This window comes from Poecilia reticulata, linkage group LG4, assembly GCF_000633615.1.
Source record: "Poecilia reticulata strain Guanapo linkage group LG4, Guppy_female_1.0+MT, whole genome shotgun sequence".
Taxonomy (NCBI): Eukaryota; Metazoa; Chordata; class Actinopteri; order Cyprinodontiformes; family Poeciliidae; genus Poecilia; species Poecilia reticulata.
In genome coordinates, this window is record NC_024334.1 from 21,099,961 (window position 1) to 21,125,748 (window position 25,788).

The 25,788-nt window shown below is 40.2% G+C and overlaps 1 protein-coding gene across 5 annotated transcripts in view; it reads right to left on the bottom strand.

Annotated features, from left to right (window-relative positions):
• ralgps2 (Ral GEF with PH domain and SH3 binding motif 2) overlaps nt 1-25,788 on the bottom strand; it is a 100,312-nt gene that overhangs the window by 55,657 nt on the left and 18,867 nt on the right. For 4 of the 5 annotated variants that reach the window (XM_008407320.2, XM_008407328.2, XM_008407329.2 and 1 more), the window contains exons 2-5: nt 20,159-20,274; nt 17,429-17,560; nt 16,335-16,442; nt 15,257-15,307 (exon numbers count right to left, since the gene is read on the bottom strand). In XM_008407320.2, coding sequence (XP_008405542.1) covers nt 15,257-15,307; nt 16,335-16,442; nt 17,429-17,494 — 225 coding nt within the window. In that variant the 5' untranslated portion in view covers nt 17,495-17,560; nt 20,159-20,274. The remainder of the gene's footprint in view (nt 1-15,256; nt 15,308-16,334; nt 16,443-17,428; nt 17,561-20,158; nt 20,275-25,788) is intronic. The other variant, XM_008407327.2, reaches the window with a different exon arrangement.

Consider the following 25,788-nt stretch of genomic DNA (forward strand, 5'->3'; position numbering starts at 1 on the left):
TTTAAGTTCTTCCAAAGTCGCTTTTCTTTTCGCAGTTGAGTTTTTACGCTCAGCAGTCTCACAGCAAACTTTCCCAGCCGGGAAAGTTTGCTGTGCCGGGAAACTTTCCCGGCAAACTTTCCCRGCYGGGAAAGTTTGCTGTGAATTTTTGGTGGTTTTATTCCTTGTCGATGAAGGATTGAATAAATAGTCATCGAACTCATCGTACTCAGTCGTGTCGTCCTTATGACTAGTTATCTCAGTTTGCTGTGAGTTTTTCGTGGTTTTATTCCTTGTTGATGAAGGATTGAATAAATAGTCATCAAACTCATCGTACTCAGTCGTGTCGTTCTCATGACTAATTAAATCGAAAGTGATCCATGGAAGCAGTGTGTTAAATACTTTCCTCATTCCAGTGTTGATTAAATATGCAGCACCGAAATTGAGGGGAGACAACATAGCCTGTGCCATACTTAAAATCTTTAACACCTTGCAAAGAGTCAATGAGCTGCTTTGAAATGACCTCCTGTTTTGAGATCCAAGCATTTAGAACCTCAGATGTTCTTTCATCTATGACATAGATCTATGTCATAGATGAGGTCATAGCTACAACGACTCACTGTAGTTCTGGGGGAATGTCTTGCTTCTGATCGTTGCTATGGAAATGGTCAGATAGTTCTGCATGACTCAAGCTATCAACCCTTTTAACTGCATCACTTAATCATTTTAGGCACCATGACGAACTTCAGAAAGGTATAGTTCAGGAGGCTGGGGATTAAAACAGGGATTTTAATGGTTAAATATTAAGTTTAGAATGACAATGGTATAATAAAACCATTAATTTAAGTAGGATTTTTCATCAATCAGGTTTAAAATTTTGAATTATACTTATGTGACAAGAAATGTTGCCTGCTTGGAGAAGAGCTGCAAATAAATAACTTTGGTTTAGTATTTTTTAGGGCTGAAACGATTCGAGTGATTTGAGTACCTCAATTATTAAAATTCCTCGAGGCAAACTGATCTGCCTCGAAGCCTTGTTGTATTATGTTTTATTATTTAGCGCACCGTGTTGAAGCCGGGTTATTACTTGCGTTGCACAGCGTTCTCACTTCCGCCTGAGTTGTTGACGAAAGCTAACTGTTAGCAGCATAACGTCCAGCTTTCAAGTTCAGCCTGGGGGGATTTTACTGATTTCTGATAATGTCTGGGTTTTTGTCGTTTTTTTGGGGGACCAATGAACATCCTTAAAATGACCGGAGCGATGCTTGGAGTATGGCAGCTTTTCTTCTCCCGCAGCTGCTGGTTCAGAGCGAACGGTGGGGACGAGCACGGCGGAATTATTTACACAGGTGAGCGGATGGACCGAACTCTACGGGCGCTTGGACATTTTATGTCTTGCTTTACTTAAAATAAGTAAAAAAAAGTGACAAACTTTATAAACTGCTGTCCTCACACACACAGTGTAACGTCGCCTCTGTGCCAACATACTGTGGGAAAGTCTAGTCAGAAAACTAAAATTGACCCCAAAAATTCTGATTGATTCCATGTGTTATACTTTATTTTCAACAAAGAACTGGACAGCACAAATACCTAATATTCTGTCTGAAATGCACGATTGCTTTGAAATGCTAATAAATTTAGTGAATGTTAAGTTTACACATACCAAAATCTAAATATAAAATCCCATTATCCCCTTATGTATCATGGTACTATACAGCGGAAGCAGTAAGAATATATTTTTAGTTTGTTTGCTTTAAATCAAAGCAAACAGGTCATGTTATATCTCAGTATAAATGATTTTATTACAGTTGCCCATGTCTACTCAACACACAAAAATGTCAGCAAACAACATCTGAGCTGAGCCTGGAGAATGTTTGAGCCTTCGAACGTTTGACAGCTTTAATGACTCTGTTGCTAAGATGTGTACTGTTTTTTTTTTGTTTTTATTGAAAAGTTTATAAGGTAAGATAAGGTAATTTTATTTATATAGCACATTTTCAGCAACAAGGCAATTCAAAGTGCTTTACATGAGTTAAAAGGAAATACAAACAAAATAACAAACCAAAGCAAAGAAAACTAATCTAATGTTCTAAAGTATGTAAACCAAGTGCTCTTGTTCAGGGTTGCTAAGTATTTAATACCATTTCTAAATGGTGAGTACCAAATAAGTTAAAGAGTGACTGATCTAATTCCTTTAAATGCCCTAATAATGCTCTTACAAAGCAGCAGCAGCTGCGGAGAGCGTGTTTTCTGTAAACTTGATAAAAAACAAGAGTTGTTGTGATGCTGGAAGATGAACAGAGGAAATTCCACCAAAACGCAAACACTGATTTGTTTCTGGTTCAGAACCAGGCTGTTAGTCCGCTCGGCCCTCACCACCGCACTGCCGTCCTCGGCAGTGCGGTGGAAGTCAGAGACCACACATACAGTCCAAAGGGAACCCAGGTCCAACGCGGGCCCTCCACAGGATGTCCCAGGGGCCAGGGACAGTGACATACCGTTGGGGGAGGGGACTTTGTGTGAGCCTTCCTGCTAAACATTTCTCCAGCTCGGCTTACTTGGGACACACGGCCTGAACAGCTGAATCAGGCTGCAGCCCCTCAGTGACGCATGGTGACTGTCTGGAAGCAGCAGCGTCCAGTAAACCTCGCTGAGCTCCCCTGGAGCTGGACTGTATCAGCATTTTTTTTTTTTTTGGTTTTGTTTGCAACGAAAGCCTGTGTTCATTCAGAGCCGAGTCTCAGAGGCCGAATATCAAATGCAGATGTTAAAAGCAGACATTCATGCGTGGGTGAGGTCCAGCTTTAAGTCTACGTTCAACGGTTAAGAGATGTAGGAAAAAAGGGAGGAAAAAAAAGGCTATAAAACTGAAACTGTCGAAGAACCGAGCGGGTCTTCTCACAAGGATTTTTAAAATTAATGACATGAAGCATCACAGGTGTGCTTAATGAGAAAGAGTTCAAACAAAGCAGGACGTTTCAGCTCATTTCTCTGTTATTATTTTTAAATGAACCCTTACATTTATTTTAGAAACCTTTCATTTCCTGTACTTAGAGGTGAGTTGGTTTGCTTTCTCTGAGCCTCGCGGCTCCGCCTTCTCTCTGCCACCCAGGCAGCGCAGTGGAAACCACATTTACCGGCACCCCAGGTAAACACGCAAAAGCCTAAAAATAAAATCATCTCACACTGAAAAATCCAACCGTTATGTTGTTCACATTTATGAGGGCGGATGACGGTAGCTGAAAGATTTAGTTTCTGAAATTGACTTAAATTTCTCAGAGATCCTATTAGAAAGGCGTAACTTCCAATAGTTTTTTTTTTAAAGTTAAACAGGTTTCCTTCATGTTTATAATGTAAAAAGTGCAGAGCTGTCAAACGTTTTAGTGAATTTTTAAAATATAAATGACAGAAAGAAATGAAATGTATCATACCGGTTCATTTCCAATACAGATATCTGAGGCTTGCATGGGTCGATACCGATCTGATACAGAAAATCAGTGCTGAATTGACTTAAAACTTCAGGCACCACCGGTGCAACTTTAATTTGTTCAGTCAGCGCCATTAGGGTTAGTATAGAAACCAATGAAAAAATAAACTGAAAATGACAAAAACAATAGACTGACTACTTTGATCACAGACAAAAATAAACTGCAACACACCCCCTTTCAAATGGTCCAGAAAGTACAATTAGGAATTCTACATATAATGTAAAATATGTAATACTTCAAGCAAATCGTCACCAACACCAGATCTAGAATTGTTTTCGATATCGGGACAGATACTGGTATTAATATCGAATCAGTGCATCGCTGCAAGGAATGATGGACAGAGTAACAGAAGGCTAAACATAAGAAAGGATGCAATGAAATGGCACAGAAAGAAGGAGTTCTTGGACACTAGAATAAGAAATTAAGTCTAGAAAGTCTAATATTTTTCCAGATTCCCATTTTCTTTTCCATACTTATCCAGATCGCATAGAAATCCTGTATAATAATGCCACAGTGCCCCATTTCCTTTGGCCACCAAGCTGGACAAGGATCCATTTACCTTCGCACCTCAGACAGTGAGGAGGACGGTGATGGTAAAAAAAAAAAAAAAAAAAGTCCCTAAGTTTCCATTTCATCCTTTAAACCAGGATGCCAACCAGTTGCTTGTAAGGAAAAAGTCCTTTCTGTCCTTCCGTCACATCAGAAAAACAACATGCCTCTTGACTGAAAGTAAAACTAAACATTCCTCATTGTGAATAAAATGCAACCAAATTCAAGTTTGCATATTATGACATTTTACAGTTTGACATTAAGAAGCTGCACTTAAAGACTAATTTACAGTGCAGTTTTTAACACGTCTGTACTATAGGTGCCAATAAAATATTTTTTTTCCTTTACAACCCAGCAGAAACTTTGACACCAGACCGCTTGGTCCTCCTGTCCTCTCTAACACACATCAAGTCCGTCCAGGTCGTTTTCCAGTTGAAGTCATTTCAAGCATTCCTGTTGTTCAGTGGCGTTATTAGAGTCCAGCTGCCCTGATCCGCAGCCCTTCCAAAACCTATTAAGATTTAATTTCCTAAAATTTTCTCGTGACTTTACTGCCTCTCCTTCCCGCGCTCAGGCCTGACAAAACTCTTGCCAACATAAAGGAGAGAAAGAGAAAGAAAAAAACAACAACACTGGTTCGCTCTGAGAAAGGCTTTGAAAAGGCAAAGGTTTTAAACGCTGCAGTAAAACAGTGAAGTAAAATAGCCTGCTCCGCGAAACCACAGACAGCCTGCCATTTCCTCACTCTGCTTGAGACCCCTTTGTTTTATGTCTGCTCTGTAAGTGGAAAACTGTGCGCAGGGAGCCCTGCTCAGAGGTCAAGGGCCAAGGCAGGAAGCCCCGATAAAGACGAGCAACTTTATTTTGGGGGGTGGGGAGAAGAAAAAACAATAGAAGGGAAAAGAATAAATAAAAATTGCTGAAATAAAGGAGGGTATAGCAGCGAAGAGATTTACAAGGGATGACAGGGAGGACCGCCGTGAAAAATGATCAGAGTCGTTTCTGTTCGCTGATTAGTGCTTTAGGATGAAGTGCGATGGAGGAACGCTGGGCTGATTGCCTGGTTGTGCCTAATTTATGGCTCTGCAGATCTGACTCCCTGCAAATCTGTAGGCCAGGAAAAACATGGGATGGCAAAAAAAATAGAAAAGATAAGGAGAGAAGAGGAGGAGTAAAAATCTGCTGTTGAGCTTTTTTTTCCCTCTACTTTAAACTTTCAGAAACCTTTAAACTAGCAGTCACCTCCGCTGCAAACCGGAGAAATCTGTTTTAGTTTTTTCCCCTCTCTTTCTAGGAACAGATACATTTGTTGACTCACATATGGAGATGGAAGGTGGTGATCAAAACCATTTATCGGCAAGTCATAAACTTAAAATACAGGCGTTTTCTTCTGATTGGTAAACCACATCGAGGCACGAGCACGTCACGGAAAAAATTGCCACTTTTGATGTAGAAGGTGACTTTTGTTTTCAGAACCAATGACAAATCCTCCACAATGAAATCAGATGAAGCACAGTGTTACAGGCATTTATGCTGAATCTTTTGTTTCTGTAAATTTAGCCTTTTCCTTATAGACGTTACAATTCTGGGAACCTAAAGTGTTAATTTGTTATTATATTTGGAAACGTTAGGATTATTTTGTGATTTCCTCCCGTTAATTTAAGGGATTAACAACACACATGGACATATGGTGGAGATGTTTTTGTTTGTCAGGGGGTTTTTAAAAATGATTTTTTTTTTTTTTTTAACCACTTTTTGAACTTGTAAGTTCAGGTTAAATCACCTCCGAGTTGTAAGAAATGTTCAGTTGTTACTTTGTTCCCTGTCGCCACCCACAGATTTTCCTTGAAATAGTTTTAGTTTCGACGCCCTGACACACCGAGTAAACAAACTACAGCTGCAGGAAATATTGAATAATTATAATTAGCACAAAAACCCTGTTGGCCAAAACTGTTCACGCGCCTGGTGGGTGTAGATTTGTGCTTACAACGAAAGCCAAAAACTAATAAGGCGGTAAATAAATCCATAGAACAGGAAATCCCTCATCAGTTCATCTCTTCTCTTAGGTTTCGGGTTTTTTTTCCCTTTCCTTGTACATCGGAGAACGTGTTAGTTTACTCTCCTCGTAACTGTTGGTTCACACTTGAAGACTTCATTAAATATAATGACCAAATTACATCAACGGCGGTGGAAGAAATCCACCCGGACAATGGAAAACTTGTCACTTGTGAGGGTTTTTTTTTCGCTCTCTCCTGCCAAAGCGTTATTTTTCTCCCACTTCGACGGTGATGAATGCATGCGGAGCGCAGAGCTGACAGACTCCAATCTAGCTGGAGGCAGTGGGGGGGGGGTCCTTCTTGTTTCTGTTGCGTAGCGATCGCTGTCCAAACAACATGTGCGGACTGTGAGGATCTGCGCCGAGCTGTGAGCCAACAGCCTGACGGCCTCTTCCACGCATGGCTTCCCATCAAATGTGTCGGCGTCGGCTGGAAATTACAGCCGATTCTGTAATTTTGTGACATTTTGTGGCAGAAACTGAACTCTAGCAACACTTCTGTATCGTTTTCCACATAAACCACACGTGTATGTGAACTGATGGGTGCGTATTATCAGTAGTAGTGGTTTAATTGGGCCTCGGATCTGCTGCAGATCAGAGGCCAAACTTTTGTTCTGACGGTTTTTTAAAAAATACCTAGCAGCAGAAGCAGCTTATCGTTTCTCTGCGTCTCGGCCAACAGAGCAAAGGAACATTTTCAATAAAAGCATCTGATCTGCAGCCCAGATCTGTCCTCTGCGTGAGAAGACATCGATATTTTCAGCTGCGGCTTTCTCCAACACAACGCAGACAAATCAGCGATACTGGAGAGGTTGTTCTGAAAAATGTAGAACGGGAAGATTTGATTGCTTTTTTTGTCCATAAATAAACTTATTAAGAGGAGATCATGGATGCACTGATCCATGATCAGTGCATCCATGGATGCACTGATCATGATAGAAATACCAATATCTCAAGTTCAGTATTGGCAGAAAAAACAGCACTGAAGTGACTTTAAAACTAAATTTTTTTGTTTCTTTAAAACACAGACGTAAATATACTGAATTACAAATTTATTTGACAACTCTGCTCCACTTAAACACACCAATAGCTTCGCAAGCCTGGTCAGACATGTTAAAACAACTTTAATTTGTTCAGTCAGTGCAATTAGGAGCATAGCAGCAGACGTAAAATAAAATAATAAACAAACTGGCAAAGACAACAGGTTGACTGGTCAAACGTGCAGAAATAAACCTCAACAAACCTCCTGTCAAATGGCTCAGAAAGTATAATTAGAAATTCTAAGTATAAAGTAAAATAAATCGGAGCACAAAGCATAGAATTACACTGAATAAATCTGCCATTCTAGATTGGACACATTGCCACCAATACCAGATCTAGAATTGTTTTCAATAATGGGACCGGTACAGACGTTAATATCAGATCGATGCATCTGTGCAAGAGATGGTGGCATTCTGATCTGAATGTGTGTGTGCGTGTGTGAGTGTGGGGGGATCTATTTGAGCCAGGCTCATGAAAAAGAAACATTGCCTGCCTTCAACTAGAAAGCCATCACTCTGCGGCCCTCAGCGTGTTCAGAGGTTCTCTGCTGTGGCTGAGCGGACATGTGAGGAAGGCCACATAGTTCTGGGCCGAATGTAAAAGGCAACCTGACTGCTGCTCCCTGAGAGCTGGAACAAAAACTGTTGGCCAAAGCCGCTAAATCACTCAGCTTGGCTGTTGCCATGACTCTTGTGTTAAAAACAAAAGGCAGAGCTCTCCCTCTCTCCTCCTGTAGCCCCTCTCCATCACTCACACTTTTCTTTCCCCCCCTCTCTCCTCTCAGCCACTCTTTCATAAACATCCAGCTGCAGATCGTCAGCAGCGTGTCCGATTACAAAATCGGAAAAACAGAGAGGGAAAGAATGGCTTCTATTGTTTTGTCCCCCGAATCAAAGTTTTTTTCTACTTTCACTTAACACATCATTTCATCTCCACCTCCTCCGCCGCCGACTCGATGGCACAGTTCATCTAAGTGGACTTGCCAAGGCTTCGACCCAGCAGCAATCGCCGCTTCGTAAATTCAGACGAGCGGGAGAGATTTCCTTCTAGTCCCTTGCATCCATCCCTCCCTCTCTGCCCCTCCCTCCTCGCTGTGATCCATGTTATCATATGTCATTATAATGGCATTTCACTCTGCTAAACGACAGCCAAGGAACATAACCGCCGTTCACCAGAGGGCCGTAAATTAGACGACGGTCTGCTCTGCAGCATCGATTATTCTACGTCCCAAAGAAATACCGTCTGCTGTTCCCATCGATTACGCCGAGAGCTCCACGCCGGCCGGGCTGCGCATTCCTCTCTACTGAGTGAATGGCTTTCGCCGCCCGGCCGGCCGGGCGGCGAAAGCGGCAACGTGCTCCGTCCCATTCACGTGGAAACGGCTCTCCTGGATTGATGTTTCGTTCGCTGGCCGAGTCTGCGGCGTCACGGCGAGACGTGTTTTGGAGATGAAATCCCTTTGAGCAAATCCCCTATCGGAGAGAGCTGGCGGCAGGCCTCTCCAAGTACAGGATGTACAATTTTCTGCATCATATGAAACAAGATGTTTACTTCCTGTCCAAAAGTCCTGGCTGGACTTTATAGTAGTGCTGAAAAAAAAAAAAAAGACGAAAAGTATCTCTCCCCTTTATGGATTTATTCTGCTTCTGTATTTAGTTAGAATTTAATGCTTTGGATTATCTATAATTTATTAAGCATTAACAATATCTATCCAAACCAATCTGGCTTTGAATGAAAACTAATAAAACTTTGTTAAATCATAAATAACGACTGTAATCAACTGCATTAAAAAAAAAAAAAAGAGTTCAGTTCAACAAGCCACACCTTTCCTTCTTCTATAAAACCAAGAAGTCACTTAAAAAGAGCCAGTCTGATGACACGAAGCAGGCAGACAGAGCTCAGAAAGCAGCACGCCCGCTACGTGAGAACATTTAAGAACGGGTGAGAAATAATCAGTCTCGAAATCAGCCTATTAAAGGGCCGCTTAAAAGGTCTGAGGGAACCACAGCGAAAGCCAAAACACACAAACGTAAAAACAACATGAAGCAGTGGTGAACCTTTATAGGAGTGCGTGCATTACATAAACTGCTGATCAACTTATCCTTGAGGTCAGAAAGAACCCAGAAAAACATCTAAAGTTTTTAACAGTTTTCTCTCCGCATCATTTTTTTTTTCTTGTTCACGTAGAAAGAGAAAAACATCTTTTGTGGAAATTGCCTTTATTAGCCAAACCTCTAACCTGACCTATGACCCCCCAAACGCATCACATATAACAGCAGCAGCAGATTACATGTTCACTGAGACGCTGCAGCAGCAAAAGGTTCTACAACCTGCATTTATTGTTCACCATCCTGGTTTTCTTGTCGCGTTTATCGCCGACCTCACATGGCTGGACTTCCCATTCAGCGCCACTTAAAGGCCCGACGAAATAAAAACAGCGTTTTGGGCCAATTTCAGTGTTTCTGTGTGGATGGAAAAAAACGTCTCTGGCATCTGTGGGAGAACTCAGAGCTCAAAACCGCTGCTGACCAAAACGAACATCAAGGTCTCATATGTGCCCAAAAACTTCCTGATGATTCCAAAGACTTAAGAAACTATTCTGTGAGCTTACAAAACAAAAGGGTAAAACTTTTCAGACTGTGTCCCTCCAGACACAGCTTTCTGTAAAACTCGACAGCATTTTCAGAAAAAGAGCATCACATTAACAGCTGAATGGTACCAAAATGGCGGTCTGGACTAAATTTTGACCTGAATGCAAATTAATGGAACCAGGAATTCTGCTGGAAAATCCTGAAGGAAAACAATTTCTACCCCTAATATCAAGCATGCTGAGGGTATGCAGCAGTGCAATAACCTCATAAAGTGGCCTAATCAAAGTCTGGACTTGAATTCTCAGATAAAAAAAAAAAAAGAATGCGTCTGGGTGAATTGATACAAATCGGAAAAGACAGTTGAGTCAAAACTCGAGGCCAGGGAGCAGAAACACTCGATGGCAGCAGTTGCCGCAAAGCGTGGCACGGCCAGTTGTTGGGTTTAGAGTGGGATTACTTTGCTTGCACTCGGGGCCGGGTCGGTTTGAATGGCATCCCTTCAGAAATCGAATCATCGTGTGAAAACCGTGCCTTGTTTTCAAGTTCTCAGCACGACCTCGTCTGCAGTAAAAACCGTTTCTCTGATATTCCGAAACATTTAAACCTGTAAGGGTGTGGGCACTGCGCCACTTCCACACAGAATCGGACATAAATTCACAGTTTGAATGGTTTTTTTTTCCCCCACTGGCATCACGGCAGAAGGTGAGAAGTTCTTCTTGATCCACAAAGTCTGGCTGGACGATCCGGGCTCTTCTCCATACATCTGCTTCGAGTCAGCGACGAAACGTTTAAGCTATTATCATCTTCTGTTCTACTGCAACGTTGTCCGGATCATTTAAGCAAGTGAAAGTGCATCGGTGAGCGGCTGTTGCTCTCCTAAAGAGTCGCACATGGGCTCTCAGTGAGATTTTGTGATGGTTATGAAGTGTTTATGGAGGCTGAGTGAAGGAAAACAAACATTTTAATAAAAGTGCCAACAGCCCAAGTTATGAAATCAAGGTGTCTAAATCTAGCAATAGCAGGATTATAAAATCCAGCCAAAATGTCTCGTAAAGGCATTCCTCTTAAATAAATAAAAAAAATAGATAATTAATTGAATATATCGATTCCACTTTTTTCCTTTTAATGAACTTTTGGAGTTATGTTACTAAAAATCAGTCCTCAAAACATCTGGATTTCTTGAGAGAGTTTATAAAAGCAATAAAAATCTTCATTGAACGCTAACCGCCTTAAAGCTGTGAAACAAAACGAGAGTGACATCATGCAGCGTCATGGAAACGCGAATGATCATGGCCTTGTTTCCACTCTCTCATCTAAAAAGAATTATACATGATGTAAAACTGCCTCGGGGGGGGGGGATATCCACGCCTCCTGAACTTTTCCACATTTTGTCAAGTTATGGCCTGAAAACTTCCAGGAATTTTATTGGAATTATAAGTAACCTGACCAGCGCTACACGAAACATCACTTGTGCTCGCCCCCTTTAGTCCGATACCCCAAAATGAACCAAATCCCTCAAGACGTCACCTGATTAGCAAAGAGAGTCAATTTATGTATTTATTGTTGAAATTACTACAGTCATTTTGTGAAGTCATGAAAACATGTTGGCTTAAACTGAAACCGGGTCCCAGAAAAATGAGTTAGATTGTGAGGTTGTAACATGAGGTGGACGATACGGACTCAGGATTTTATCGTAAAAAATTATTTGTCGCTTCTTTTTTAGACTTGATCTAAAACAGCATTCAAATAAATAAATAGATAAAATAAATATGCCCTAGTCATGAACATTTTTCCTATTTGAAATCTTCTGCAGGACGCCATTCACTTAAAGACACTTAAACTGCACACATTACCTGCACTTAATCAGAATTTTAAACTTACTGATATTTATTGATCCTCTTGTGGAACAAACAGAGTGACGAAATGGCAAAAAAAAAAACATTTCTGATAACGCTGTCACTTTTGTATCGAGATAATGATGAATCTAAATTCTTATAAGAATTTTTTTTTATAATAAATGATTGGACTTTTTCACATCGGTACGAAATCTTTAGCGGAGTGCTGCACCGAGTTCACCTTCACACAACGTTCAATGAAACTAAATGGTCAGAGGGCGAAAAAAAAAAAAAAAAAAACAGAAAAAAATGGGCTGGAAGTCAAAAACACTATTGCATAACTCGAGGAATTGAGTTATTTAACATTTTTCCTATTTGGGCTGTGAACAGAGCGAAGCGGCAGGCGTGCCTGAAGACGTACGCCCGGCTGCTTTTCCCATTATGCAACGAGGACGCGAGGAAGACGGCGGTGGAAGCTCAAGCAGAGTTCCCTTCAGTTGTAGCGCCGTGGGTTTTCTCGGCGAGACGGAAGAAAAGCCAGAGTGCCTCCATGGTCCGCTCTGCTGGGTCACCCTGAGAAACACACCCTCTGCTCCTTCTCAATCAGACTTCTACTTAAAATATCCAGTCCGGCTCAATTTCACCCAGACTACATTTTCATTTTGCACCGTTAACTTCTGAACACGCTGGACAAACTACGGGAAACTAAACATAAGCCAGAGCTCCAACTTTTCTTTTGTTTCCAACTAAAAGAAAAGTTTTTTTTCTTTTAGTTGGAGCTAAAAGAACAACAATGAATGAAAGCGAGTGCTGAACTCAGTTTCCAGCGTCACACAGATATGTTGCTGCATGCTGTTTCTCCAAGTCTGCAGCGGTAAACCTTAAACCCTGCTAATCCGGGCCTGCTGTCAAAAAGGCCCCAGCAGCTCAAAGGGGAAGACGAATGAGATCACAGTGACTCTCGATGGGCCAAATACCAAGAAAAGGTGGGACAGCCTTCATCTGCATAGCTGTGATATGTACACCGGGTTTGGTTTGGGGGACTCTGGTTACTGATAATAAAAGTTGAAAGTAAGTGATTGGGCCACAAGATAGCAGATCTTGGAAAATGGAAGAACTTTTGACCTCCAAAGCTGATGATAACTGATGAAGTTTTATTTGACTTATTTCCATTTTCATTTCTTAGAACAGGTCAAGTGAGGGCAGTGTTTTTTTTTGTTTTTTTTTAGACACAAATTTCCAAAATATTTTTATAATACTGAGAATTTGAGCAAAATCTATTAAGTTTCTACATGCATCAAACGCAGACCGGTTTCTGAAAGTTAAGACTTTTTAAAGACCTTTTTTAAGACCATTATGAATGAAATTTAAGACCTGCATCACGGCAGAAATTTGAAGAAAATTATACATTTTACAATTCTCTCGACAGCCTTAACCCCGTAGAGTCAAGTTTTTTTTTTTTTTTTTTTACACGGAATGCTGAGCATCGCATGGGTTGTCAAAAGAAGTCAGCTGATAGCGAAGGCAAACGTTGCCCAGCCAGCTGGCTATAGGTTTGAACTTCGCCACAACAGACAAAAAAAAAACTTTGCTATCGAGCTAGCAAGGCTATATCAGCAGTTAATAGCTATTAGCTAGTTAGCAGTAGCCTCAACCATCGCAGAAAACAATGAAGATGTGACTCAAACTTGATTAAAAAAAAACTAAATAGAATTTAAGATCTGTGACAATTTCACACTTTCAAAAAACACTCACACTCACTGACACAAACTTATGTTTATTTGAATTCAATAAACCAAGTTTCCCACCACGAGTTGGACGCCCCTGACTAGTCGTCCTATCAATGTTGGACACCTCATCCGTCCCTGTGCCACACCACAACCCAACACTAAATGGGGCTGAGGTCAGGTGAGTTCACGTGAGGTCAGACAGACGCCTTCAACAGGCAACACCACTGAGTATTCATGTCCACTATACTGCTGTGAACCAACCCACCAAACCAGTGGGGGACAATGTCTGTGAGCAATAGAGACGTACTCTTTGTTTGTCATGTTTCCCCAACTCAAATACAGGCTGATTAACACACATAGTCGATTCGCTACATGCGGCCAGTCAGCGTATTATCATCATAGTGCCTCACTTTTCACATAAGCAGACACATTTACTGCTGACAGTAAGATACAAGTCAGTAAACAGGAGCTTTTACAACCTCGACTTTACAGTTGTGGTGCACCCTGCCTTGATCTGTTACATGCAGCCTCAATAAAATACGGTAAAATATGCAACTGTAAAAAAAAAAGTACACTACAAAATCTTACCAAGTACTTTTGTTCCAGTTTCTAGCAAATATCCTAATGCACTTGAAATAAGACATAACTAACTTCAAAGTAATTTTTCAGCAGGAAACCAGAGATTATTTTAAGTTAAAAAAAGAATCTTTAATATTGATGTAAAAGTTCTAGTTCCAGCAGCATAATTAAGGAATTATTGATTTAAAACAAGCTCCTATGTCTTGTTGAAAAAGTACTTATAAGTTAGTTCTGTCGTATTTCAAGCGTATAAAGACATTTGCACTAGAAACTAGGCCAAAAATACTTTGTAAGATTGTCCTTTTGCAGTGTTGGACGATTCTGTTTCTACTCCAGAGGAATGTTAAGAGCATTTTTATCGTCTTCCGAGTTCACCAGAACTCGTGGTTTCTGATGACTAATGCTGACTGGACTTGGTATCCGGCGGATATTGGACAGTCTGATGGCGAAGTCTTTAATCAGGCAGCTGGCTCCTGTTAACGGCCGCACGACAAGCCGTGAGGTTGGCGAATGGCACGATTACGATGTAAGCCGTGATAAGCAAACACTTGACAAAACAATGTTCTCATCTTTCTGCTTCCAGCTTCACTGTAAACTTTGACCTCAGATCAATGCATGGAATTAGCTATTAATTACTGCAGTCACTCTTGTGATATTCTTATTACGCAACATTAATATTGCAATAAATCTGCAGCATACCACTCCTGTTGGTATTAATTAACAGGTTGTTTTAATATGACTAAAACAACTGGCTTCGTAAGTTATAATCATCCACAGATGTTCAAGATTAAATCAATGAATGATGAAACATTTACGGCGGAGAAAACAAGATTGTATTGAGCTGGATCTCTGGCTGCGGAAAACCAAACTGGCTCTTTAATAGAACCAGTAAAGAACAGACTCCTGGTTTAGCATTGGCTCTGCTTGATTAAAAAAAAACAAACAATTACCGCATGCAACTGCTGTTTCAGGTCATGCTGCGCCTTCTTAGAAAGTTTAACCCAACCCAGTCCTGGGTTTAGCATGCTCACTTCTGACAAGGAATTGGGAATGGAAGTGAAAATTGCTTTTCAAATGTTGTCAGTGCTCAAAAAGCTCCCTAAAGAATAATTTTATGACTAAACCAAATCCACCTAACAGGTTAAAACATCCCACTTACAAACCTTTAACAAAACTGATGTCTCCCCCCCCCATTTTGCAAAGTGTGAAAACCCTGAAGTGTGAAAACTAGCTAAAATAAAAGTACTAAAGCTAATAATATCTACACTTATTTGTTTGATTATAAAAAAAAATACACATATAGGATAAAGTTTGTAGTTATTAGCCCGAGAAGCCCAGCTAAAGCCTCTCACTCAGTAGAGAAATATATTAATTTAAAGGTGTTGAACCATATAGTTTGGTGACTCACGTCTGGTTGGATGGCTTTGAACACAGGAGCGTCCATGAGGGTGATCTGGCCCTGAAGGAGACAACACAGCAGATGTTAAGTCACAGCTTTCCCCAATAAGAAACCTCCAACATCAATACCGTTGTTAACTGTTTTTACACTGACAATGTACAACTTATTCAAGCTAGACCAGACGTCTGCAACCATAACAGTCAAAGTGGATATTTTTTAAAGTTGTTTAGAGCAGCAAATGTTAAATGAAGTTTAGATTTTATTTTTGATGAATATTTACCATACATTTTTGAAAACAAATTAAAACCTTTGTTAAAAAAAAGGATGGAATGTCGATGCAACTATGTAAAAAGAAAGAAAATGCATATAGGCTCAACTTAATTACAAGACAAATAGTCATTATCTACTTTTAGTGTCATTCTCTTGTAGAAATTCAGTGCAATCATTACATTTAAAAAACGGAAAAGCTTCAAAAACATGAGTTTGTTCATATGTGTATCTTTAAAAATATTAAATGTAGTTCAAGTTTTGAAGAGCCTTTGGTGATGGTCCAAAGAGCCACAGGTTGCAGACGCTTAAGCTAGACACTTCTCGACGACTAGAAAACGATTCATCGAGGTCTAAGAGTGATTTTAAAACGTTGAGCACATTAGAAATGCCTCTAAATCTTAAACGAAGATCAGACTGCCATCTTGTGGTCACAAATGGCAGAACAAGCGATTGCAGCAAAACCAGTCCATTTTAACCAGAGATCAAGGTAAGATCCCCGTTTGAATTATCACAAAAGGGAATTGGGAATGGCAGAATAAAGCCCGTAAAGTATTACAAACGTGACTCTGAAGTTTATTTAGAGACACCATTGGAGAGTGTGTGCAGTGGGAGCTGAGGGAATTCCCTGAGTGCCGACTTGGCACTGCCAAACATCATTAATTATTGCTGCTCCAGACCTCATTTCCTCTTATATCGCTCCATCTCAGCTCAGCACTTCCCATCCGAGCTTACCGAACACTCTGCTTTTAAACACTCGTACGGACGGTTTAACTAGGCGAACGGAAGGAAGCGGCAGACCACTTGGAACTGGACTCACCGCATACTCCTCGGGAGTGACCTTCAACACGTCGAACACGACAGCGTCGAAACTCTTCTTCAGCTCGGAAGAGACTTTATCGCTGAGAGACTCTGAGCTGCTGCTCTTCTGCGAGGGAAAAGCAACAAAGTCAGGAATTATGGACAGATTTTTTTCTTCTCCATTATCAAATAGAGACTTACCATTTTTCTTTGATTATTGAAAAATTTCTGCTCATTTCAGTTTGACATGATTTCCTGAGGGTCGTAAAGAACAAGTGCATAATGGATAACGTACATCCTGGTTCTAACTACGTGTAGTCATCTATATTGGGTGTCTGCAACCTTTACAATCCAAAGAGCCGTTTTGGCCCGTGTACCAGGGCCTCATCAACCTGAAACCAGGTTGATGAGGTCAACCTGGTTTCAGGTTGACCTCATCGACCTGAAACCAGTTTAGAGCCGCAAACGTTACACAACCTTTAGTAAAAAAAACCCCCAAAAAAAACGTGTATTAAAAGAGGATTAATAACATTTCTTCAGTAGGATGGCGTTTGTGGGAAATGATTTAAAACAATAAAAGCACTTAGTTTTAAACACAATGATGAGAGAAAGAACTTACAGCTCTGGAGAAAGTTAAAAGATAACTTAAAGTGACCAGTTTCTCTGATTTTACCTTTTACAGGTTTATGTTTGAGTAAAATGAACATTGCTCTTTTATTCTATGAACTACTGACAACATGTCTCTGACATTTCAAGCAAAAGTGTTGTTTTTATTTGCATAAAATAAAAAATGGTCAAAATAACAAAACAAAACAAAAAAAAAAGATGCAGTGCTTTCAGACTTTAAATAATGCAAAGAAAACAAGTTGATATTCATTTAGAAGCAACAATACTAATATTTTAACTCAGGAAGAGATCAGAAATCAATATTTGGTGGAATAACCAGGAGGTCTGTATAGTTTGTTCTTTCTAGATGCTGGAGAAAAATTACAATTGTAAATCAAGACATTGTCTTTTTATGAAACTCAAAAAGAAGCGAATTTAACGTCTTACATTAGTCAATGTGTTTCTAAGCAAAAAAAAAAAAAAAAGATGATGCGGGCGCGGCCTTACCTCAGAGGCTGTTGCAGCTGTGTTGGAGATGCTTGATTGGCCATTGGGGAGGTCCATCATTCCCATACCATCGAGCTTCAACGCAGGAGACCAGTCATCGCTCTCAGCTGCAGTAAAGCCTGCTCGGCCTCTCTGGACAGAAACACAACATCTCATACAAAGTCCCCGTCGTTGCTGAAGGCTAACCCTACAGTGCAGCACCAGCACCCCCTAGTGGATGAAATGGGAGTATTTATCACTCGTCTTGAGATCAAGTCATTATAACAGCTCAAACTAAATGTAGCCTTTAAAGAATGATCATTTGTGATTGTGATAAGAGTGTGTTGTAGGCTCAGCTGCCATGTGGACGGCCACTTTCACGGTCGGTCTTTACTACACTTGAGGTCAACAGAGCAGAAGGAGCTTAGGCTTGAGCATTAGCAAAAGATCTCACGCGCAAGGAGTTTGGAGTTTGTTACGTTCAGGGCACAAAACGGCTTAATCGACCTCGTCGACCTGAGGCGCTTTAAAAAAACGTTTTAAAGCACCGCAGAGATGAAGAGGTTATTTTTGTGTTTCAATTTATAAACCACACAAAATAAAAAGGTTTACGTTGAAAATTCTGGCTAAAATTTCTGGGTTAAAAGAAAATAAATAAAAATCACAACTTTAACCTTTTCAAGGAATCTAGCCCTGTTGTAAATAGACTGAAATTCAACTTAATGACATTTTCACAAGAATTTATTGATAAATACTTTTTCCAGTTCAGGACTGAAATCACCTTCAATTTTTATTTTTTTTGTCTAAAAATACAAATATATCTGTGCACTCACAGTAATTTTGTTGCGACATCTTAATGCTATTCAAACAACAGATGTAACATCACATTTATGTCTTAAATGCATCAATAAGGAACTCATAAGGAACCAACTTAAACTAATTATTTTTACTTCTTTAAAATAATAATTTTTACTTCTACTTTAAAATAATTGTTTGCTTTTTTTTTTTTTTTTTTTTTTTACCTAATCTGTGTTCGTACCGTTTAAAATCCTTTTCATTGACAACTAGAAGGTGCTGGTTTGACTCGTTTCCAAACGTTGCTGCACATTGCCGGTCAGCTGGCTGAAAGAAGGCAACAACACTTTTACATCACTTTCTTTGAAAATATTCCCAGTCGCTTAAGAGACGCCATGGATTGAACACTAAAGGAGCGCCACCATCACACTTACTGAGGTAACAATGATAATACTTATAGTTGGAAAACTCCCAGCCAACTTTAGAATCATGAATTCACTTTAACTACAAATGAGATTAAATCTGATGTATTAATCCAAAGACCGACTTGTAACACCTGTTTGCATCCTCCAAACTGCTTTTCTTTCCTTTATCAGAAGATCAGAAAAGTGAAACATCATCAAGTTGGTTCCAACGTGTTGAGCTGAGAGAACGAGACCGTGTGAAGTTACGCAACAGGTTAGTTTAGATGATCAGACGAAATCCTAAGTTCTGCTATCGATTAATATCAACTGATCTTGTTTGACGACCCCAGAGTGCATTTTCCCCTCGTGAATGGATTGTGCTTTAAGGACCATTAGCAGGCTTCACCGCCACTGCCCAGCAAAAAGCAAACAGCGTTGCATCATGCGAGCTTCCCTCCGTCTGTCGAACAGCAGAGCCTGATTGCACAGGAAGCAATCGCTCCCTTGTGTTTACGAGTCTGAGTCTGTCGTTTATTAAATCTCATGTCTGTAATTATCTTTCTTTACTTCCTGCTCCGATACCTTATGGATGCCTTGTTCTGCTCCGGACCCAATAATTTAGATTCTTCAGCACACTAAACATCGTGGTTCGTATAAATACAGATATGAACAAATTCCTTTTCCTCCATCGGTGGCGAGTCCTGAACCTTTTTTTGTGTGTCGTGTTTCTTTAATTTTGTTTTTGCATAACTTTCTGCAAATGGTACAAAATCTGTCCGAGTTGTGTATTTTTGGATTGAGGAGTAATTTTCCATGATTGTTTTCTTTTCCACTGAAATATGATTCCCATTTTTACTTTTAACTCCCTTTGTAAATCTTTTCTAAATGATGTTTTTCATATTTCATAAACTGAAAATATTAATTAGAATGAATAGGACTGAAAAGAGGGAAGAAAAAAAAACGCTATTAAAGGGGTTGGTAATTTAAAAAAAAAATATCAATATATTGAGGAGAACTAAAATTCATAATGACTTTTACAAATAAACGTGGATATTTAACAACTTTTAAGCAGAATCACCGCAACTGCAAAGATTTTTTTTTAAATTATTTTTCCAGTATCAGAATCACATAAATCCCCCTTTAAAATTACACTTTGTATATACGCAGAAAAACAAATTTCCACTTTTTATCATAAATCTAGAAAAAAAGAAACATTCTAGTTAGCAGCATTTATATCTAAGGAATATTAGTTAATATAAGTTGACAACCTTAGTTACTAATTGTATTCATAAAAGAAAGAAATATTTCCACTGTAATCATCAAAACTGAACAAGACAAAACTGAAGAAATCAACAACCGTAAGAACCTTATATGTGTTTTTATTCCGCTACCAATAAAAAGCTCTGATTCTGAAATATTCTTCAAGATGATGGTGAAGAACTATTAAAATACCAAAATGACATTACCTGAGAGGCAGAAACACTGAGTCACTGGAAGCAAAGCATCACATTTAAAAAAAAAAAAAGGAGAGAAAAAAAAAAGCTGTCCATACCTAGTAGATGTGTGTCAGATGCGCATAGTGCCAGAGGGGAAGCTGCTCGTTTCTCTGTATTCTCTTGTCTCTGTCTCTATCGGGTCCACTCCTTCTCAGAGGTCTGCTTCTGCAGCCTGGGTGGAAGAAAAAGAGAGAGAACCTGAAATTGGAAAGGAAGGCAGCAGGATTGTTTTCTAGGAAAAGAAAAAAAAAAACACACTGCAGTAGCTGCAGCATGTAGCACCCAGACCAAAAATCCCCAATAACACATCATAACTCACACCTTATTATATGCTCAGCTCTGATTGTCCCTACATTACCAAAAGTGGCCAGTAGGTGGCTCACTATGTCCAGGGATCACAGCTCATGTGATGAAATGAAAGCAACATGTGCCTGCTGGCAGACCAAGGCTGGCCTTTAGACTTCATACAGCGTCTCAGATCTCCTCTTCATCACGATCAGCAGCTGATCAAATGAAAGATCAACATTCATACTAATCAAAGACATCTTTAAGGGCTTTGTTGGCCAAATCACTGGCCTTTCTTTCTGATATTCTACCTTTACAACAACAACAAAAAAACAGTGGATTCACATTTTTGAAAGGTAGAAAAGGTTTATAACAAACTGGGTTCATAAAGTCGCACAGCAAGGCTGACCTCAGCGGTGTAAACGCTCCAGGTTAAGAGCAGGTCTCTGCTCGTCAGTTGTCATTTATTTCACCTGGAGCTGCTCGTCAGCCCTGAACTCAACCAACCGTCCTCCAAGCGGCTTACGGCTCCTTAAAGGAGCAGTACAGGTTTTGGGAAGTGAATTTCCAAGAAGTTATCAGCGACCAGACACGGAGTTAGAAGTACAGAAACAAGTGGAAACAATAACATAATAAGGTGAACCATCCAGCCAGCTGCTGTATATATATCGACTTGGTCCTGCGGGCAGCATCTGATTTAAGATGCAAAATACCTCATTAAGAGGTATTAGTTTCCACTGGAATACTATTAGTGCGGATGAGAATTTTTTCCAAAATGCCAGATTACTTCTTTCAGCCAGCTGACTAGTAGTGTACAACAACACGTGGGGGAGGGGTACAGTTACTCAATGCTCTGCAGAGGCAAGGAGAAGTCCCGTCACTCCATTGTCTCATCCTGGTTTTACAACTGTAGCTTTTACCAAGCTTCACTGCTTGTTGTTGGACATCGTGTGACTTGGTGCAACTGTGACGTTCAGCATCGTGGTCACCGTAATCTCTGTAAGGCGTCTGCTGCAGTCAGGCTTCATCCAACAAGCTGAATTTCATGATACTTAAAAACATATCAGTAAACAATTATGGCATTTCGAAGAATTTCTTTTAGATTAAGGGTGCACCAATAAATCTGCAACGATTTTGTCAATTTTGGGAGAAACACGAGAAGCCGATCTTATCCACCGATCTCTTTACCTCAGCCCACCAGGTTACAACTGTAATAGCAACCCCACTGTTGCCAACTTGTCAACTTTGCTGCGATATTTGCCAGACAAAAAAAAAAAAAAAAAAGAACAAATTACAATAGGCCTTCGCAGCGCTTAGCTGCTCGGGCCTAATAAATCAGTATTGGCCAAAATCCGAATCGCCGGGTCAGATTTTTAAAGATCAGAAAATTGCAGTCGGTGCTCCCCTATTTGCAGTATTAATATTGAAACACTGATAATGCAGTGATAATATTCCACAAATATTGTGCATCCCTAACTTCTACACCAATCAGTAACCAGTAAATGTCAGTAGTTTGTAGAAAAGCGAAGAAATCCTCAAGGAGGTGAAAGGCTAGTCGTTAGCTAAACATACCCTCTGTTTTAACCGAGTTAGCAATTTAACTAAAAATGATAGCACCAGTGAAATTCAACACATTACCGGGTATTTCATGTTGACAACTTTAAGTCGTTTAGATACTATAACGATGTATCCCATGTTAACTTTATTACAAAAATCACCACTAGCGATAACTTCCCATAATTAGAACACTCACTTTAATAAAACAGTGTGTCATGACCTTACGCATGCAGTCATAACCAGCCCTCACTTCTGACAGAAATGTCCTTTTGTCCGACATCGACACTCCTGATAGGAAAGCAGACTGTTTAATGTACGGTGACATAATTCCTCAGTGTTTGGCTTCCTGAGGTTCAGAGTCCAGGGAATGTTAAGTGTTCAGCTGACAGAATTTGAAGCATGCGGTGATAAGGATTTGGTTTGTATTTGGGCAGCCGCCAAAGCCCAACATGAGCCACGACAATGTTTTAGCAGAGCAAGCATGTCTTAAATAAGGCGAGCTGGGAACCGGAGGATAAAGCTAGAAAATACCAGAGGAAGAGTGACAGGATGTAGAGCAATTCGAGTTGAGGCTTGTAGGATGGAGATGTGTCATTAAACTGAATATGACTCATGGCAGGTGTCTTAAATAAAAGCCATTTCTCCCTCTATTCTCATTCTAAGACATCACAAGCACATAAACTGCACTTCACACGCTCAAATACAGGCCAAGCTGCTGAGAGGCAAATTTAGGTGGCGAGATTTTTTATTTTTTTATGCCCCAATATGCCTGCGCTGGCATATTTGTGCATGCAACACACTCCAGGTACTGCGACAAGCATTTACACTCATCTCTCTGGGGGCTCAGAAAAGCAGGTCTTCAACACCTTCATCTAACAAACCCACTGTCCTCCTTACACTTCTTATCCTGTGTCCTTTTTCTCCTCACCTCAACCTCCCTTTGCAGAAAAACCGTTTCATCTGTTGAACTTAAACAGCATAAAACATGATTTGTACCTTTTACCCAACAGTTATTGGATTGAACCTCACAATTGTGTATTTTAGTAGTTATTCTCATGTATATGTATTTAAAAAAACAACAACTAAAGAAATCATGCAGAAAGCAAGAGGTGGTTGGAAATTCTCCGAAGTCAAAAATGGATTCATAAACAGCACATTTCCGATTTCTCCAATACGGTCGAGGAAGCCAGGAGAAACGTTTTCCGACAGCAGTAGCTCTGTACCATCGCAAACCGGCACCTTTTCCGGGAATTTAAAAGCACTCTGGTGAACCCGGAGTGCTTAAAACACAACCTGCAATAAATAAATAGCTAAAAATGTATTCCAATACATTAAAAATGTCCAAATATATCTACACCATTAGTTGAAGGTCATCTACAGCTTGTTTTCTCAAAATTATATGCAATTTAGTTTAAAAAAAGAAAAGTAGCTTCAAGCTAATGTTACACAATACCGATGTGCAATCTGTTGTTCACTTGGCTCAGACGCTGAGAAAAATTAAATGCCAGTGCAGCTAATTTCTATTGGTAAACATTCTGGGGGAATTACCTGGAAACTAAATTGTCAACCAACACCCAGAGTCAGCAATAGACAATGGAAAAGCTAACTGTCATCTACTTTTGTACCTTAAGTTTTAATAATTTTTTTTTTTGCCTCTAAAGTACAGTATTTGAACACTGACAGGTTTTTCTTCACAACAAATTTCTAAATATATGACAGCACTATAGGAAATGACAATTGCATCAAAACAAATGTGCATATTCTCAATTATTAAAGTCATTAAGCGGTCAAGAGTGTCACTGCCCTGCACACAAGAGACAACCTGAGGGTCAAAACGTTTAAAAAAAACACAAAAAAAAACTTTCCATTCGTCTTTCTCTTCTAAAACCATCTGTTGTTCATTGTGCAATTATTTGGATCCCACATTTCCAAAGCCATATTCATAATTTATTAATCTGTGGCAGCCATAACAGAGCTGTGGCACTGCTTCCCAGATGGTGCTGAGAACCAGGCATTCAGACCCAATGCTGCTCCACGGCGTTCCCAAATATCAGACAGAAACAGGAATCATCACGTTTTACCACTTAAAGCTACTCATGTGTCCAAAGAGCTAACTTTGGGATTCTCTCCATGCCCAGGATCGTGCGATCATAAACAAATCTCAAGCTGTCAAGGCTGTATATAAAGGGTCTGGTATGTTTAGCATTCAGCGCGAACAGAGCGGTTGTGACAGCTCTGCCAGTCGCAGTCTGCGGCACCACATTTGACACCCAACAGCCCAGACGAGTCTCATGTCTGAATCTGTGCCCGCCGTGTGAGAGAACGCCACATAACGCCCTCCCTCTCTCCCCCACGCTCGCAGATACGAGCAGTCATTTGAAGCCCGTGTTTCTGCGTTGTACGTTTTAGCTGCCTCTGCCGTTTGTATGTTGTTTAAGAGTGTTCGCCATTGCCTGGTCAAAGGAGAGCTTGCTGCAGTTGGTTAAAAAAAAAAAAAAAAAAACTGCAGCAAATGCACCAAAGTCAGCGAGCCAAAGTGGGTCAGTGTGCTGAGCTGAGCGGAGAAGGATGTGACAGCCCATTAAGCCGTGCTCCCATCGTCTTCTCTTTAGAGCACACAGATACAAAGAGCACTGACAGAGTCAAAGCGATACTTTCATTTCTTCTTCTTGTTTTTATTTAATTGTTGCAAATTTCACGATTGTATAATGTGAAGAACCTGGGAGGTAGGGCTGAAACAATTAATAGAATGAATCGTGACAAATCGATTACTAAATTAGTTGACATTTATCTCAATAAGCGATTCGTCGTTAATTGGCTTATAAAGACTCAAAAAGGCAATTTGCTGAAAGGACACCACAGAGCAGTAATTAAAAACCAAACTGTACAAAAAACTGTTTACATTTTGCATTTAAGAAAAAGAAAATCTGCTTTGAAATATGTTCTACTCCGATCTCTTCAAGTCGCATAGATTGAGCTTCACCTGGTTCAAATTATGGAATCCAAATAATCACCAATTCATTTTTTGCTATAAAATACTTACTAGATTACTGCATCTAAGTATTTTTTAGACGGATTATTTGATACAAATGGTCAAGCATTCACTAAAGGAATTCGTTTTAGCCAACATGTCCGTATTTGTTTATTTGCTTTCTCGTGCATTTTTAATATTTCTTAAAATAAACTTAAGCAGTTAAATAAAAAATCTACAAAAAGTGCCTTCCGATTAAATCAATAGAATAAATGGAAACTAGAATAATTATTAGCTGCAGCCCTTACTGGGAACAGGTTCATTCAGTAACAAAAACAAGGGTTACATCCAGATTTGGCCACAGTGCATCTGTCATGAGGCTGTTAACCAACAGGGACACAGTCAGCAGAGCTGCAGAGTAATTCTGTTAAAAACTGGATACGTGGAACCTCATTAAGCCGCTCGGGTTGGGACGGGGGGCCGCATCGATCCGGAACCACGAGGGGGCCAGGCTGATCACACATGCTCGCTAATGGCACACAGGCTCGGTAATGAACCGAGCGTCACAGCAGCTCGATATGCGATGCTTCCACTCAGCAGGTCGGCCATTCAATCAGAGGCTGGTGGCGCAGCCTGTGGAGTAACTGGTGTGAGCGTGTGTGTGTGTGAGAGTGTGTGCGTGCGACTTTGCTGCTGTTCAGGGAACATAACGAACAGCCCCTTCGCACCGTCACTTAACATGCCGCTGATGTTCTGACCTCCTCTGAAGGTCAACAAGAGAATAGCAGCAGCTTCATGGCACTTTGCACTCAGCGGACAAGAGAAGTACAGAACATGTAAGAGCCGCAGCCATGTCAGGTAAACAGTCATGGT